Source organism: Apaloderma vittatum, unplaced genomic scaffold (genome assembly GCF_000703405.1).
Source record: "Apaloderma vittatum isolate BGI_N311 unplaced genomic scaffold, ASM70340v1 scaffold3740, whole genome shotgun sequence".
Lineage (NCBI taxonomy): Eukaryota > Metazoa > Chordata > Aves > Trogoniformes > Trogonidae > Apaloderma > Apaloderma vittatum.
This window is the reverse complement of record NW_009693851.1, coordinates 76,898-95,853: the sequence shown is the minus strand read 5'-3', so window position 1 is coordinate 95,853 and position 18,956 is coordinate 76,898. Positions and strand designations below refer to the sequence as shown.

At 41.5% G+C, this 18,956-nt stretch overlaps 1 protein-coding gene across 1 annotated transcript; it reads left to right on the top strand.

Annotated features, from left to right (window-relative positions):
• The first annotated feature begins 323 nt into the window (after positions 1-323).
• On the top strand, positions 324-17,071 carry HPS3 (Hermansky-Pudlak syndrome 3). The gene is given in 16 exon segments (XM_009865112.1): positions 324-807; positions 2,081-2,267; positions 5,098-5,183; positions 6,271-6,463; positions 6,715-6,796; positions 8,414-8,568; positions 9,986-10,094; positions 10,305-10,486; positions 10,825-11,002; positions 11,624-11,854; positions 12,871-13,056; positions 14,158-14,346; positions 14,875-14,982; positions 15,329-15,535; positions 16,187-16,277; positions 16,944-17,071. Coding segments are annotated over 16 exon segments (2,745 nt in total). The 5' UTR covers positions 324-374.
• Positions 17,072-18,956: the final 1,885 nt, after the last annotated feature.

Genomic DNA, 18,956 nt, shown 5'->3' with positions numbered 1-18,956 from the left:
GGAGGGCATGAGGGCGTCCGTGGGCAGGGGAAGCGCCGTGTCTGCAAGCACAGCTTGTAAGTGGTTTCGCTCAGGAGTTGGTCTGGACTCAGAAGGTTGTTTAGGTTGTTTTTTTAAAATGGTGTGCGAGGTGTGTTCCACCTGGCAAAAAAACCCACAAACTTTTACTTTGGATTTCATCGGATTAAAAAATGTTTTTGGAATTTTACCTAAGAGTTGAGAATTTAAGGTGTTCTTTGAGTTCTTTACCTGCTGTAGTACATTACGAAAACTCATATATTCTTTCATGGTAGATCAGTATGTCTGCTTTCTTTTAAGGAGACTATCTGGTGACAATTGAGGAAAAAAGCAAAGCAACTTTCCTGAGAGCCTACATGAACTGGAGATGCATGTCTGCAGGGAGTTCTCGCGTTTGTGTTCGGATGGTTGGTCACAAGGTGGAGGAATCATACAGCGAAACCTTAAAAGAACAGATGTCGATTGTGGAAATGCCGCTTTCAGATCCTCCGCTGTGTATTTCATGTTGTCCTGTAAATGGAGATCTTCTTGTGGGCTGCAAAAATAAACTGGTCATGTTCCGTTTGAAATACCTGGTCATAAACGAGAATTTGACTATGTTAGACTTTGAACGCTCCTTAATTTTACACATTCATGACCTCATTTAAGTTGCATTTTGTGCCAGACATGTAGCCATAACAACAGAGCTGGATGTTCTGATCCTGAAACTGGAACCGATCCAGCAAAGCGCGGATGGGACAGAGCAGGGTGCACATAGAGTTGATATGGTAGAAAAGCCTGTGGATAGAGGTAAGTACAGAAATTACGGGGTTTTTTATTTCCATGAATCTGCTGGCTGATTCCTGTTATTCTCAAAGTAGGCTCAAACAAGATCGTTGCCCTTCAAAAAATATTTTGTGATTGTTTGCAGAATATCGGGTGAGTACTCTGCTGCATGAGGAATTGTACCGCCTGCAGTTGGAGGTAACGCTTAGATGTGCCGTCACTCTGCAGGCACTTTCTTGCTAGTGCAGCCTCTACAGACATAGAAATAGGTCCCCGTTTTAGAGTGCTACCACGGGCCAAATCAAAGCAGTAGTCGTTCAGTGTGCTGTGTTCAGAAAACTTGCTCTATCAGTGTCTTTGCGCAAGTTACGGTGTCTCTTCTGAGGGACAAATGGGAGGCCACAAGCAAGAAGCATCTCGTAAACCTTGAAAAGGGCCGTGCATACTTGCTTACACATTTAAGAATGCTTCTGTGGTGATGTACGTGAGCTTCTGTAACTGGTAGTAGGCTCAGAACCTCCATAAACAATGTGCCAGCAAATTCTCCTTTTTTCAGTCCTTTGTCTTACTCAGGGACTTGCCTGAGAAGCTTAGAAATCTGAGAAATAGATTTAGTCAGTAGGTTCAATTCCCGTATATTACGAGAAATCAATCCTTATTAAGTCAGTTGCCACTTTTCCGGAAGTATCTGATGAACACCAACAAACTTTAGGAAACTCCTTCATTTATCATTGAAGAAACTTAAACCAGAAAAGGATAGTCTTTTAGAAATGGAAACTGTGCCTAGAAAAAAATTAAAGGTAAGTAAGACTTGTCAGATAGAGAAAATGTTCTTCAATGAGTGAAGATGGATCTTAGATAATGATAACCCGCCTCTACTTGGTTTTATTATTATAAACTAAACTGAAAAGTTCAGATTACTTTCTGAGCGCTGTTAGAATTTGCTTTCCAGAGCTGAAGTGAGTGTAAGATAACACAGCTTTCTGTCGTAGCTGCCTTTTCCTTAAAGCCTTTGCAGCCCAAGACAATGGTTTTTGATGACCAGCCATTTGAAGCACAGGTTGCTTTGGACATAAAACAGTTTACCTGTTCTTTCAGAAATCTTGACTCTTAGGTATTGAGACTGTTGAGTCTTAAATGAAGGACTGTTGTCATGTAGCGTAGCTGTTTTCAAATCTCATGGTTTGAGGAAGCCAGTGCTAGCTAGATAGCTGTAATGGGAGTATTGACACTGTGTCCTCTCTTTCTTGCTGCTAAATTGAATGATTTGAACAATTAACATAGCATTTTTATTAAGGTATGAAAAGTGAAGGCCCTTCACCACATGGTTTGCAGCTTGAATTAGATGAGTTCATCATATGTCAGAAGCCAGTGGAACTGCTTGGAGAAGAAAGTAAACTATGTGAGATCCCCGTCACGCTGGAATCCACAGAGTTGCCGACAGAAGACACAAAGTGCTTCCAAGTGCGGTATCTGCTTTTCAGGTATACAAATTTATTTTCACCTTTATGGATTAATATACTACAAGAAACCAGAATGAACTGTGGCTTACATCTTGTTGAAAGAAAAACTCTGGTATCATCGAATCAGAATTGTCAGGGTTGGAAGGGACCTTAAAGATCATCTCGTTCCAACCACCCGCGTTCCAACCCCCCGCCATGGGCAGGGACATCCCCCCTAGATCAGGCTGCTCAGAGCCCCATCCAGCCTGGCCTTAAAGATTCCCAGGGATGGGGCTGCCACCCCCTCTCTGGGCAACCTGTGCCAGGGTCTCCCCACCCTCCTGAGGAATAACTTCTTCCTCACGTCCAATCTGAACCGACCCATCTCTGGCTTCAGTCCGTTCCCTCTAGTCCTGTCACTGCTTTCTTGTAGCCCCCTTGAGATACTGGAAGCCACAATAAGGTCTCCTCAGAGCCTTCTTTCCTGCAGACTGAACAACCCCAACTCTGTCAGTCTGGCTTCATAGGAGAGGTTCTCCAGCCCTCTGAGCGTCCTCGTGGCCCTTCTGGACACACTTCAGCACGTCCAGATCTTTCATGTACTGTGGGCTCCAGAATTGGGCGCAGTAGTCCAGGTGGGGTCTCACAAGAGTTTTTGTGATTTTGGCGGGGAGGGGGTGGTGGGTTTTTTTTTGCACTGAGGAAATAAGCCCATTTTTTAGTGGAATAGAATATTTCAGTTGGAAGGACCAGCAATGATCAGCTGATCCAACTGCCTGACCACTTCAGGGCTGACCCAGTGTTAAAGCACATTATTAAGGGCATTGTCCAAATGCGTCTTAAACAGTGGCAGGGTTTGGGGAATGACCACCTCTCTTGGACGCGTGCTTGCCCTCTCGGTAGAGAAATGCTTCCTAACGTCCAGTCTGAACCTCCACTGACGGACGCAGCTTTGAACCGTTCCCAGCATCCCATCCCTGGGTGTCAGGGAGAAGAGATCAGCACCTCCCTCTCCACATCCCCTCCTGTGAGGTCCCCTCTCAGGCTCCTTTTCTCCAAACCAGACAAGCCCAGAGTGCTCAGCGGCTTCTCACAGGACATGGCTTCCAGCCCCTTCACCACCTTGGTTGTCCTCCTCTGGGTGTGTTCAAGAACCTTCACATCCTTCTCTAGTGGCGGGGCCTAGCACTGCACATAGTGCTCAAGTGAGGCCACACTGACACTGAACCCAGACAACCCTGTCTCTTGACCAGCTGGTCAGCCTGGGTTTGATGCCCCCCAGGGTGAGGTTTGCCCTCGTGGTGCCCGGGCACACAGCTGGCTCACACTGAGCCTGCAGCTGACAAACCCCAGAGCTCTTTCTGCACAGCTGCTCTCCAGGCACTCCTCTCCCAGTTCAGACTGGTGCCTGGCATTACTCCATCCCAGGTGCAGAATCCAGCACTTGGACATGTTCCATGTCGTGCCGCTGAACATTGCCCAAAGCTCCATTCTGTCCTGATCCCTTTGCAAAGCCTTGTGACTCTCAAGAGAGCCAACAGCAGCTCCCAGTTTGGTATCGTCAGCAAACTCTCTAATGGGAAATTCAACTCCTTCATCCACATCGTGGATCAAGCTGTTGAACAGCGCTGGCCCTTGGACTGAGCTGTGGTGACTGGTCTCCAGCCAGACGCAGCCCCATTCGCTCTAACCCTTTGAGCCCTGCCATCCGGCCAGTTCTTTACCCAGCACACTGTGAATGTCCTCCTCTAGCAGTTGGACAACTTTTGGCCTTGCAAGTCCTAAGTTTCATTTTATTTGGGAATGTGGTTTTTACAATGAAACTGGAATAGAACTTTGGCGATTTTGCATATCTAGTGATGTTTAATGCTGGCTTTCATCATACATCCTTGTATGCTGCAAAGAGCATGTGTGGCAGCTTGTAACGGATCAAAAGGGATGGTCTTTGCTCAGCATATAGAATGACAGAATCATTTGGCTTGGAAGGGACCTCCTGAGACTATCTAGTCCAGTACCCCGCCGCTTTCCTTCTCAGGCAAGGTCAGCTGGCTAGTCAGGTTTTGAGTATCTCTGCAGATGGAGACTCCACAACCTCTCTGGGCAACCTGCTGCAGTGTCTGAACCACCCACAGTTTTTATACTTTGGTGCTGAGGTAGTGAAACCAAGTTTTACACACCTTATTTTGAAGCGACTTGTGTAAAATGCTGTTGTGGTTTGCCTACTTTAAAGGACTACACACAAGACTAATCAGCAGTCTTGTCTGTGTGACCTTAATTAAAGTATTGCCTTCTGTTAATTTATTCTGCAGCTTTTGTCAACTTCAGTCAAAGTGATACTTATTTGAGTACCTCTAAAACAATACATTGGCCCTTTCTCTAGCCAGCGAAGGGAGTTTGTATTAAGCTACTAAACTTCTATCCGAAAACTGAGGAAGAATTAATACCACAGTGCAGCAGTGAATTCCAAAGCAAAGCAGGGAAAAAGGTGACACATAATAGGAAAGTAAGAATGGAGGTGTCACCGTGTTACACATAGTTCAGTTGAATAGAAAGAGAGGGGGGAAGAAAGGTTATGCTGAGGTTCAGAGCAATTGCAGTGTGTCTTCCAGTGATCCCAAACTCTGACATGTTTTGTAGGCAAGCGAAGAAAGAGGATTCTGGTTGCAAGAGCTCAAAGATAGTTGTCTGTAGCTGTGCCACGTGCTTCTTGGCATTGCCAGGCTAATTACATTAATAGTAGGATTGCACATTGTTGTTGAGTATTAAAACATCAGCGATGCGTGTTATAGCTAGTGCTGTTTACCTGTCCAACGTAGCTCATCGTAATTTCTCACTGAAGGCCCACATTGTTTCTCTGGATTTTTTCCTCTAGACGTTTTACACCTGACCAGTCGCCTTTTGGGTTTTGTGAAGAGACAAAGTTGCACTCTGTTCAGCTGCTTCCTGTGTACCAGACAGGTATATGGATATGTATGGATGCAATATGGGCTGTGTCACAGGAGACCTGGGAAAGGAAGGAGCCTCTTTGTATTTGTTTTGTACAGTTTCTATATGATTTGTTTTTAAATTAAGTTCTTCCCTTGTCAATGATTGAAACTGAGCTTCTGTTAACAAAAAAGTCTTTTAAGTTTCTTCGAGTTCTGCATAAACCTTGAACTATCAACTCACCACACCAGAGGGAGACTTATTCAGCTTTTATCAGTTGTCTGCTGCTTAATTTTATGTCATAAACCAGTCACTCGTTACACTGTATTAATAAAATGATCCTCAGCGTTATCCTAGGTGGAAAGCAGAATAGTGAACCTTAATGGTCATTAAGATACAGGTTACTTTTCTGCCAGGCTTGAATTAAAATTGCAAGGGATGAACGCAGATTTTGGAGTTCGCTAATACACACTAGCTCAAGCCCCGACAGACCCACAGAAAAATTAACTCCTGTGTGTTTTGGGTCAGCTTTACTGACAGCTCACCTGCTTTGTGGTTGGTTGTCTGCTAGGTAGCAAAGCCTCGTTTAAGTCCAACTATCTTATGTTCTCGTGTGATTTACAGTCTTTGACAAGAGGGTCTGTAGAATTCGAACACAGCCTTTACCTGCCAAAGTGGCTTTATAAATAAATTCAGCCACTCCCAGCCTTTCCTTTAAGTGGGGACGTCTGGTTTGGTGCACTGCAGCTGCAGCTCCGGATGAGCTCATCCCAGCTGACAAGCAGTTGTCTAAAATCAGGCTGATCCACGGATGTTTAGTTGTAGTGAATCTGCCAGGACTCTCAGATGCTGTAGAATCCGTGGAATTTCTTCATTCAGTGGTACCACCCGCACTTGTGTTAAAAATGCCTCTGAATGAGATAACGTGACGTACAGATTTTTGACCTGTGCAGAGACCTGACCCAGTGATCTTCATATAGTTCTCTCCACTAATTGCTGACAAAACCAGTCTGCAGCCTGGGCAGGATAGATAGTATCTTTGAGGTATCAGACTTGCAAAGGATTTGCCAAGTTTTTATTTATAAGGTATATAAAATGCCTTTCTTATTGATAAATCTAGGAAGTTCCGTGACAGCCCATGAAGAAGCTGAGAACAAGAGAGAACTACTGAGTCTCTTTTGCTTTTTCTCCTTACCTCACGTTGGATATCTCTACTCTCTTGGGAAGTTAGTAGAACTGATTTCTACTTATCAATATTCAGAGAAGTCGGAGCAGGCAGTTCTTACTCCACAATTCCTGCACGTCATTACAAGGTACATTTATGATTTTGTTGGTAGCATTACTACGTTTCCCTAGGCTGGTGCTTTTCTTTTTTTTTTTTTCCCCCGCCTCTCCCTTCCCCTCCGATATGTCCTTCATAGCCTCTTGGAACTCTCTGTGCAGGCTTATGTGGCACTGCAGCATGTGCCCCTGCTTAGTCTTTTATAGTCTTGGCTGCTTGATTTTTGCAAGTCATCTTTTTTTTTTTTGTACTTTATTACTGTGCTGTCTTCTTTCCCTCTAGTGAGAACCTGCAGTGCTTCACAGTGCGATGCAGTGCAGCAGCAGCTCGAGATGAGGATCCGTATATCGATACGACTGTGAAGGTGCCCTTGTCTTTATCCTGCTAAAAGAATGAGGGTAGTAGTATGGCACTTAGTTTCCTTCTGAAATCCTGTTAGTTCCTGTTGGCTGAACCAACAAAATAACATCCAAAATTACTATTTTGCTTCAGCCTTTGGCATATTGTATTTTAATGGTCTCTAAATGTCTCAGTGAAGCTATATGATATTGGCATTTTAAGATTCTGGACCATTAGTTTTCAAAAACATCCAAAGCTATTAAATCCCTTACAACTTCAAGCTAAATTCCATGTTTTCCTGCGTAAATCTGAATGAAGGGTGCAGTGTTTTCCTGTATTGCTCTCAGGTGTCCTTGAAAAAAACAAGAAAAGTGTAGATACTTTTGAACGAGTCTGCTGCCAGATACTTAGTGTGTGATTTTTAGGAGGAGGGATTTTGATCCTTGGAGGTCTAGACTTTTCCCCTTCCTTAAATTGCTTGTTAGTAAAAATCTACTTAATTGTAAAGATTGAGATATGCATTAACAAAAATATCAGGAAAGATAGAATGAAGTTTATTTTAAGTAAGTATTTGAGGGTTTCTTTTGAGCATGTGGACAGCAGACATAAACTGTAGGGCAGTAGAAATAGCGTAACATTTTCAAGAGCCAAACACGTATTCCCTGCTTTCCATAGAGGTACTGGGATAAAGAGTGCAAACACATGGCCGTGATCTGTCCCGTCCCTTCTCCAGTCTCAGTTCTCTGTGTTTTCGCTGGGGGCTGCGTTCGGTTCATCACAGTTCCTCCAGCCAGGGGATGGGCTGCCTCTCGCTTCAGCATTCCTTGAGGAGATGTGCCCGTCGTGGTCTGCAGGACGCGGCCCCGCGTGGATGTCCGGGCTGCAGACCCGCTCTGGCGTGGCTCCTCCATGGGCCGCTGTCCCCCTGGGGCATCCCTGCCCTTTCGCCGGTCCTTGGTGGGCCACAATCCCCCGGGTGGTGCGAGTTGTCACGGGCTGCAGCCCCTCGGGTATGCAGGTTGTCCGTGGCCACCGTCCCTCTGAGCTGCCCCTGCTCTGAGGGAGGTTGCCCACCGGCTGCGTTTCCTCAGAGGTGTTCCTGCCTGACTGGAGTTTGAAGTGTGATGATGGTGGTTATTATTATTATTCGTTGTTAGTATTTTTCCTGTTGTGTTTTCTTTTTTACCCTCCGTTCAGAGCTGGCTGGCTCTGGTTCTCACTAGGCCAAGGGGGTTTAGAGCCTCCTGGTCAGCACTGCAACCCTCTGTCTCTTTACAAGAAATTCTGAGGTTTCTTCGGAAAGCAGAGTACACCTATCATGCTGTGGTACCTTGCTTCACTGTGTATGTTATTTGTAATTAAGGTATTTTATTTTCTTAAAGCTGTAAATTCAGACTATTTCTTGGAAAATGAGCTTGCACTTTCCCATTTTTAGTCCGCTACAGACAGTAGGATGAGTTTTACCTGAAAGGTGCATGTTGAACAAATCAGGCATGCAATACTGGGTGTGTAATATAACAGTAGGCAAGTGAGTGTGTTTAGTGTCAGATAATTGGACAAAGATTTCGCTGTTCTTTTTATTTATTTAAAGACTCAGAGTACGTACTAACTGAAATTACAAAACAATCACTTCCCTTTACAGGCCTGTCCCCCTGTTGCACTGGATATCTGCACATTAAGAATGCAGCTTTTTATAGGACCAAGAGCTATCTGTCATTTCAAAAACCATATAATTCTTTTGACTAAGGCAGACACAGAAGATATTACTGAAAGAAGAAAGCCTGCAAGAAGGATGCTGTAAGGATTTGTATCTTTGGGGGAGATGGTCTTTATAGTTCTGTGTACAGTGCTGAATTTGTGGGTGTTGGAGCTGAAGAGAGGTTCCTCTGTGGAAAAAGTGGGAATTTAGTGCATGAGAACAGAAATCAAGCGTTTATTTTTTCCATTTCTATTGTAATTAACTGATGTAGAAGAAATGAGAGTAGGGTCACAAAAGTTTGAAAACAACAAAATAAGTTAGTCAAGATTGTAAAAAAACAACTTTCATAAGTAATATTAAGATAACATTACTAAGAAGGGATTTGATACTGAGAAGAAAAAATATGTGAGAAACAAAAATATGTAGGAGTACCAAAGCTACAGGCCAAGAAAATAAGTTGTAGCACAAGATGACGATGTCATACATTTGGCTTAGGCTTCTTTCCCAGCAAATGAACATGAACATCACTGTAGTAATCCATGACAAAAGAAGGACTGGACTTTGTCCCAAGATACTCTTGTAGCACCTGTGTAGCTAGAGGCATTTGTCACTTTTTTTATCTATTCCCGTGAGAACTGCTATTCCCATTCTCTTTTGAGGGCTTTTCATAAAACAGCTGAACAGCTGTTCTTAAACAACTGCTTTTTAGAATCAAAAACACATTTATTAAAGTTGGTTCAAGTTCATTAAGGAAAGTGGGACAGCTATAGTTGATTGAAGAGTTATTTGAACCGACGTTTCTTAAAGCCTAGAGCACACATTATTCAGGAGGAGATAGAGATAAGCACATCAAGGAGAAGGATAATTAAAAATGCTGTAGTTTTCTGTGTACAGAGCAGAGTTTCTCCGTCCAGTTGTGTTGTTTCAAAGAATATAGTTGCCATTTGAGGAAGATAGGCTTTTTGCCTTCTGTAAAGAACACCAGTTGAACAAATACTAGTCTAAACACCGTAGTTGGGAAATAAAAATGTAAATACCCCACAATAGTTAAAACCAATAAACCGGAACAAGAAGAATGTGTGTTTTCCTACAGTGTTTTAATCTAGGGGCATTACAGACCTAGCCAATATGTTAGAAGTGGTCAAATGTATTTTTACACCATGACTCGTCAGACACTTTAATAGAGCTGCAGGGGCAAATACGCAGTAAGCCCTCACAGAAGGTAAGTAAGCAACTTGGCTAATTTGAATTACTTCATGTCAGTGTCTGGTTCTCCCTGGTGTTAAGCCTGGGAGAAGATGTAGTAGTTTTGATGGTGTTTCTGGTGTATGAATATGCTTATTCCTGTTATTGTTAGCCATTGCTAATAACTTAAATTCACAGCTTACCTCTCAGGCATTCTTTAGCCTGCAAACATACCTAGTTATGTGTTAAAATTACCAAGTGAGGGGGATTTTTTTGACTGCATAGTGTTTATTTGGACACTGACAACTCAACTCTTTTCCTTCTTTCTAGCTCCAGAAAGGCTGACGGCATCAAATCCAGAACAAATTCTGAGTCAGAGCCTGGTTGGAATTTATATATTATAAACACTGTTTCAACCATTCAGCTTTACAGAGAAATGGTATTGCCCGTCTCCTGCTTTTGTTATCTAGTGGCTAAAAATAAGTACTGTCAATTAATCTCTGATGCGTGTCATGGCTAAATATAATATTAAGTATTTCTCCTGAGTAGCCCGTAATCGTGTTTCAAGTGACTGCTGCCCTCGTTAGAATTGTTCCTGTATATTCTTATTTTTTGCCAGCAGCCTAAGTCTATCCTCTATCTATTCTAGGTAGACTATAGTAGAACTTACGAAAATGTAAAAACTGAGAGTTGCATCCATCTTCTGAGTGAGGCTCACTTACTGGTCAGAGCAGCTATAATGGACCCTCGTTTCGTTAAATCAGAGGAGAGAGAAGAACTGATGAGAGCGTTCAGAGAAAGTTGTGCTGCCTTAGGAGACTGCTACAGCAGGTATGTGTTAGATGTCAGAGTGATAAGAGGTGAGCTTTTGTTTCCAATAATGTAAGCTTAAAATGAAAATCCATCATTCTTCGCTGGTTTATGTTAGTATTTTTATGTAATGCGTATTTTTATGTTCTACAAGAACAGCTTAATCTAGTAATCCCTTTAGTATCGATTGTCTTTGTTGTCCTTGAACTCAGAATGTAACACTGAATATGAGCTATGTATTTGCAGATTGTGTCTGCAGCTGTGTTTAATATATTATTTTAGTTCTTACAGTCATGGCAAAAATGTTGCTTTTAGTTGTTTTGTGGACTTTTTTCCCCCTCCCTCTCTGTTACCTTCAGGTGTGACACAAAGGATTACCACCTTGCTTTGCCGTACTACAGAATGTCAGGGTTATCCATGACTGACGTTTTAAAGAGACTAGTTTTAGAAGGTGATGAAATGCAAACGTATGAGAGGGGATTTATATTTTACTTAACTCACTCTCTGAATGAAGACTTAAATGAAGAATTAACTAAGGTAACAGCAAGGGGTTTTTTCTTGATTTTTTATTTTATTCTGATTTTAAGAACTACATATCGAATTTCAATTAAATTCCTTTTTAAACTGCTGAGCTGTTTGTTTAGTTTTACAGTTGTTCTTTTTCACATGCTTTTTACCTCCCCGTTTTTGTTGACAAAATAGCCAGCAGCACCTGTGACGCTTTGGGCTGCTTTCAGGCAGCATATTACTGGTTTGGCTCTCATGATGTACACTGCTGATGATCTGGTTCCCTCGTGCACACAGACACACTTTCATTTTAAGAGAGCTCCGCCTCAAATTTCTTTCATCTCCAATTCCTGTAACAAAACAAACTCTTTCCTTGGAACATTGCCAAATTGTACAGGTTGGTAAAACCAATTCACTGTGGTGGTGGTTGATCTCCTAGCAGCCCGAAATACTGCCGGTTAGAGATCCTTTACCTTTATCAATAGGATGGAAAGAGGCAGAAGGCAGTCACTTGGTAGCCAAACTGTGCCTGTCTTTTTTATAAAAAAAAACACCAATGAAAAAACAAGCAAACCCAAACACAACGGCAGTACTTTAATGTGCCATTGAAGACTGTTCATCTAAACTGTCAACCGGCTTTTATTTCAATAGGAATCAGCAAACAGAGTTCTCCGTATATTCTATCATGCTGACCCTGTGCAGCTGCCTCATATCCTCTGCAGCCCCTGCATGAGAAACACGTGTCCTTTGACAGCTCTGAAGTATCTTCAGAAAGTAGAACATGTTATGCCATCGGTGGTCCTGACGCTTACTAAGGCTTTCATGGCTCTGAAAATGGGAGACCTGACGATGTACGAACGTGAGATGGACTCCTATAAGGAGGTAAAGTGTGCTGCGTGCGTCAGCTGTGCGTGCTTTGCGGAGCCCGAGTCAGTAGGTGTGGCTTGTGGCTGTATTTTACGGTAAAAGAAACTTTCAGTCACTGCTCTTGCTCCTGGTACGCCACGTAAGCTCCAGTGAATGTCCGCAGTAACAGTAGAAAGCAGGGCTGGCATAAACTGGGACTGTACTGCTTACCTTGTATGGAGGGTAGTTTTACCTTGGCAAAGCCTTACTGACTAAGCAAATGTTTTCAAAGATGTTAATTCTTGATAAATTAAATGCTGTTTCCTGGGGTATAACAAGCTCTGCAGAGCCAGTGCTCTTCAGCAGTGTGGCAGGGTTGTACAGGAGCGTTTTTACATCCCTCCAGCTGTAATGAGTACGTGATACACCCACGTACTATTACATCTCACCTTTAAAAAGCATTTTGTGTCAACGTGGAGAAAATAATACTTTCAGAAAGATGAAGAAAGGAGAGAGTTAGGGTTAGGGGGATCCTCATGTGTTGCCTGATCTAGCTGAGAGGTGTCCCTGCCCATGACAGGGAGGTTGGATTAAATGATCTCTAAGGTCCCTTCCAGCCTGGGCCATTCTATGATTCTATGATAGTTTGTATGCATAGAGGGGTGAAATTTGAGTTTTCCTCCTACGTCTGCCTTATATTTCCTATGTAATTCTTCAGCCAGTGATTTTTCAAAACACCATGTGTATTGAATGTTTTGAATTTCATAGTGAAATCTGTCTTACGTGCACAGTAATTCCAGGTTACAGCAGGATGGTACTTTCAGTGTTCAGGCAAATTGCCTGTTGCTCAGGAGTCACTGCTCTGGCACATGGTTTGGAGCTCAGTTTCCGGAGAGTTGCTCTATAAATTGTAGAAAAGATTTATTTGCTTCCCCTAACTTTGCTTCATTTTGTTGTCTGAACTTCACTCCCTGGGGAAATACTGTGTTTGCTGAGTTGAATCCTGTTTGGATTGAATTCTTAACCCGATTTATATCTGACTGTGTTTGTAGACAGTACTGGCTTGTGGCTTTGTTGGGCAACCGAAACTCTTGATACAGCGTAAGGAAGGAATTGTTACGCCAACCGAGTTTGCTGTTCACCTGAAGGAGATGCACCCTGGTTTACTAGTGGCTGCTACTGTGGCTTTACATGAGAACAGTAAAATCGAACTGGAAGAAGCAGATACCTTTTTCAAGGTCGGTGTATGATCATTTTTTCCTCCATTTTTCTTGTGGTCGTGTTGTTATGGGTAAGCAAAGCAGCCTTGGTTGCTTCTTGACTCACATTTTAGCACTTCTTCAGAAAGAGGGAGATGAATGTTATATATATTCCAGTCGTGATAGATTACTACAGAGTCAGCAACTGGATCTTCTGGAAAGAAGTACTGGTTAAATCAAACAAAAACCTATTGCATTAAGTTCTTGGTTTTGACCCTGTCATTTCACTGGAAAATATCTTGATCTTTCAATGACTTCCTACTGAAATTTAACAGACTTCAGATAAATCAATTCCATAAACTCCTTTTGAAGAAATCATTAGGATTGAAACATACTTCTAAAGAATCAGATTTACGTATGAAGGTAGGTAATGTTCTGATGTTCTGTATAAATTTCTGGAAGAAGAGTGGGTCTCTGCAGTTTATGACAAACATAAATAGAATAGTTTTTCTGCTGTCAATGAAGTTCATTTATATGGGCAATATACAAACCCTTTTTCTTTTCTCTCCAGTGAATAACATTGTTTGGATTAAACCCATATATTTTTCAGTGTAGGTGTGCTGCAGTCGTATCTCTGTTACAGTGAAAGGCCTGTATCAGAAATGCCAAGTGATGAAAGTCAAATTAGGGCAAGTGCTGCTGTTCAGAGGCAGTTGGTAACCAAGTAAAAGTCCCTTTTGCTGACACACCAGACCTTAATGCAGAGCTCCGCAGTGTTTCTCAGCATGGTCTTTAGATTCATCTTTTAAAGGCGTGTGCTTGGCCGCTATTAGCATATATAAAATCCTCCAAATTAGCTTTCTGTAAATACGTGCTGACAGTGTGCGGTCATTTTTGGCAGTGGAGTAAATCTCCAAGAAGAAATCAAGCCTATCATTTAGAACCAATTACCTTAAAATCATTCCATGAGCTTTTTGCTTTGCCTAGCACTATTATGTAGATCACATCAAGACAAAAAGGAATCAAAATTCTGCTTCTAGTAGTAGTGAAAAACTCTTCACTCTGTTTCTTCTAACTTCTGTTACTAATAATTACTGTAGTCTGTGCTAACTTGCTGTTGTGTAACATTTTTTTTCTTAGGCGTTGTGTAGTAACAGTGAAAACGCTGTTCCTCAGCTCTTGGTGGATTTCTGGGAAGCTCTTCTTGTAGTATGCTCTCAGGAGGAAATACTTCAGGAGCTTTTATTGAGGGTTACTTCTCAGTATGTTTGGAGAATACTGAAGAAAGAACGTCCTGAGACTAAGCCATTGAAAACAACAGAGGATCTGGTGAGCGTACCACGCAGAGGAAGTTTTATGACTGCATTGTCCCTTCAAAATCTATCCAAATAGTATTCTTAGTATTTCAGTTTGGGACAGTTCTTCTCTTGTAAGACTGAAAGCAAATAAGATAGTGTGCAGTTACCAAACAGGTATTGTTGGCTCTGGAGAGTCCTACTCTTTGGGGACAAATGTCCTTCCAACAGGAATCTCGGCTCTGGATAGAACCAAGGGCTAAAATGAAACTGTGAGAGTTTGTCAGGTGGAATGTTTGCAATTGGACAAACCTGACTAAATGAGAAAAATAAATGTGTGAGTGATTAATTTTAAAGGATTCTGAATGGGAAAGCTGAAATGCAGAATAAAATAGTAGTTTCCATTTTATTTGCACTAAAGTTTATGAACTAGAAGAAAGAGTAGCTGCTATTCTAAATTATGCTATTTGAGAGTAAAATTTTCTTCACTTATTGAGTTTCACATGGAACTGTCACTAACAGAGCTATTTCTTTCATTGCAACTTGATTCTTTCTCTTATAGATAAACTCCTGTAATCATTTTGGATTGATTTTCCCGTGGGTAACTTCCATAATGTCAGCAGGATCTCCATCTGATAAAGATTACCGTGAAGATATCTCAAGACTACAGGTACGAAACCCTGAAGCTTAGATCTGTTCTACAAATGTTCATTTATATATGCAGAACTTTCTGTAGCACACTCCCCTCCTCCTTCCACTTCAGGCTATCCAAGTTGAACTAAAAGGCCCGTTGAAATGGTGGAAGAAAAACATACTGAAGAGAAGTGTCGATAACAATTGTATTTACATTTGCACTCTACTCTAAACTTGCTTTCTGAGTTTTCAGTAACACTTATCAGTGATTTCAAAATAAAACTTCCTTGAATAAGTAAGGGCTGCTGTTCTAAGGCTATGGTTAGCGTTTTTTTGCAAAGTTTGCCTTAAATCCCAGCCATACTTTTTCTTCTTGTCTTCAGTCTCTTTTATGTAGTCAGTCCATCAACATAGCTTCAGCTCTGCCTGTCTTGGAGCCTCTGGCTGAGGCTGACGGTGTTGGCCTCGCCATCCACGTTCTGTGTAGCACCCGTCTAGGCAAGTATGAGGAAGCCATTGACCAGCTTCTTCAAAGGTGTCCCAGTGCAGCTGTAGCGTATGCTCAGCACGAGCTGAAAGGTGACAGTCGGGTGAGCTACTTTCATTGAAATTTTTCAGTTTTTTTTTTATTTGTGTGTTTATTTTCCAACTCAAATGCTATTGTGTACAGATGGACTCTGGAGGGATCAGCCAGACCAGCTTTCAAAGTGAATTGCTTTGCTTGCTTTGAACCTCTTGCTTGGCAAGGTTCTTCTGTGGCTTCTTGCATTCATTCCAGTAAATTTAAAACAGTATTTTCAAAGGGCAGAGGGCCTCCGAAAAGGGAGAGTAGTGTGTTCTTTTTCCACTGTAAGTTTTGGGGTTCTAAATCAGGGTTCTAAGTTGTTTCACAGTGTTTAGGTGCAAGGTGAAGTTTTAGTGATAAGCGAGCTGATAAGAGAACGTAGTCCTTCAACTAAAATCGCACTTAAATATGTTCTTGTCTTTAGTGACATCTTTGGACCTTATAACATTGGAATGGTACTGGTGCATTAGTGGAAAGATTATGTTCTTCATGTCCTATTTGCACCAAAAATTGAAAAATACATGCACGAAACCACTGCATTTTAAAGCATTATATAAAGTAACTATTGAGTTCATTGTATGTGTACACATCTGAGCTTAGTTCAGTATAATTTTAGCAGGATTTTCTTTCATACTCTTAATAATTTACACTTCTCCTGTGGGCTTTTGTGGATTAGGCTGTCTGGTGGAACAAGCTGCTTCCTGAACTTTGCAAGAGAACCAGACTTACTGGAAATGACTGCCCTGTTCTTATTTCATCACTGAGAGGTAAATCAGTTGATAGCAACTCGACTCCAGAAGACTTTGTATGTCATCTTGCATTCTATATACTGTTCAGGCTAAGGACTGCAGATCTGATAATTCAGAAAATAAAGGGGACCTTTTCCTGTATTTAAAGCGAGTGCAGCTTATGAGACTTGGCCCTCGTTAGCACAGGATTCTGCAGTGTACAGTGTGTTGTCTCATTTGTATTGAAAACAGTTAAATGGTTGGAATCATGTTGTTTCTATGCAGGTTATTAAAAAACCATACTAAATAGAACTACTAGATAATAATTTCTATAGATAAAATAGGTAGAATAATAGTAATTCCACGGCAGAAGGAGTGGAAGCAGGGACAAGTAGCCTGGGATAAGTATAGGGATGCTGCTTGGTTGTGTCTTTTGATACAAACTGTGAAGTACTAGATCAGACATCCATAAGCATTAGTGCAGACCTGATGAGTCAAGATAGAAGTACAGTTTTAATCTAAGATACAATTTTGGTTTACTTTTGAGATCTGCTGCAGTTGTATTTGCTCCCAGATAGGCATGTCTCAGATTTCATTCGGATAATTTGATGACTTCAGTTAGTCATGACGTCGTTAAATGTTTTTTCCTTTCTTTGATCTCAACCCAAAATACCTAACCAAGATTTTCTCCCTTGCTCTGAGCAGAAACTTTATCAGTTGTTGCAATGGAACTTGAACTAAGGGATTTCCTCAGTCTTGTACCAGAGGATGGGACTGCAGCATTTTTCCTGCCCCATCTTCTTCACTGCAGCCAGAGGAAGCTGCTGACCTAAAACAATGAAAGTCTACTGTGCCTTCAAATACAAAGAATGGGATGGAGAAGAAAAGTAAATGAAACAAACAGTAGGACTATGTGTAAGTTGCTGTGGGACTCCCCTCACATAAATCACCCTATTTCTCTGTTGAAACCTTATGGCAACTATTGAATGACAGACCTGTGTCTGAGGCGAAGCATCTGTTTTGAAGCTGATAATATCAATTCCTGCCAGGTAGAACGAAATGGTGGTTGGACTGGTAAAAACAGAGCGATTCAGCAGTCAGGCAGAATCACTCACCTTCACTGAGGGTGAACTTGCAGCCAGAAGGGCTAGAAAATGTGGGCTGGGCAGTGCAGTGGGACTGTGGTCACTGAAAGTAAGCAGGGGATCAGTCCTAATTCTACGTTCGTTAGTTGGATCACTGACCTACGGAGGAATTTAAGCTCAGGTGTGTATCTAACTGTACGAGTAAAAGTCAGTGCCTTCCAAGTGGAATTGGGCCCCACTTCATTTTACAACACTGTCACTTAAATTCCAGCTTGTAAAACCAGTCAGCTGCTCTGTCATCTTACATACTCATGCAGCTCTTCAGTGGAAGAGGTTTTCATTTAGCAAGAAATGAAGAAAGGCCATAAACCTAAGAGAAACCAAAGTGGAAGATACTACTGCTTGCTTGCTCTTCTTTGTTTTCTTACTTCTTGTGTTGTACTCAGTCAATAGACAAATATTTGAAGTATTCCTAGGCCAGAAATCCTGTTGAAAATGCTTATTTCTTCTAGATATTTTTGTAAGTGTCTCAGATACCTGTGCATATCTATATACTGTTGTTTGTAATGTCTTTTGGGCCGAAACCATCCTTCTGTTCCGTCAGCTGGAGTTCAGTCGTAATAAACTGTCACAATGTTTATGACCTTGTTATCAATGCAGTTTGTTTTTTGAGAACCTACCACAAATAAAGCAATGACTCTGTGATTCCCAATAGTTTCTATTACTTATGTAGCAACCCTGATACAGCCAAAAATTCAACGACTAGGGACTGTGCTGGTTTCAGTTGAATCTTTCTACTTCAAAGAAGGCCAAAGACATTCAGGTGTGATACAGAGAGGTAACTTCCTTTTTTCTGGTAGCTGTAAAGCCAAAGGAGTTATTTTATGTGCCTGTCCTACGCATCCTTCCCTCTTGTTTGACACAGGTCTAACACTCGTGGGGTTGGGCAGAATGATACCTGCTCACTGCTTTGATTTTTGACTGGCATCACTCATGCATTTATACTGCTGCTTCCATCTGTCACAAAATGCTTAATTTGCCCAGGTCTGCTCTACATAACTAACAGCAACACCTGCAGGTGGTGTTCAAGATTCATCAGAGCAAAGCTTTTACGTATAGTAATCACCAAACTTTGCCCTTCACTGTCTGAATTTCATCAGGCTTATTTCAGCACAACTTTGTCTTGTAATTATTCTCTGCAACCATAATCCCATTGCCATTGTGTCTTTTAAATTCACTATTTTTAAAGAAAGACGTTACTGGGTAAAATTATAAAATAATTCAACAGAAATAGAACTATTTTGTTAGCTGTTCAGTTATACAATAGTATATATATATTTTAAGTGTGACCCTATGGATAAAGTGATAACCAACCTCCTATTTTCCAAGCATAGTTAACTGTGACAGCAGATATTTAAAACAAATTTTAATATTATGGAGGGTTATTTACAAACAAATTAACAAAAGAAGGAAAGTACATTTCGTTTGGCGTTTCCCTTTCCTCAGCAGTTAAGTAACACGCATTAGGCATCACCTAAAATATGTTTAGTTTGGAAGATATTTATAAGCTGTTACATCCCTTCAGCTTTCTTAGTCTATGGTCCTTTTGTTAGCCTCGGGTCACCAAATGAAA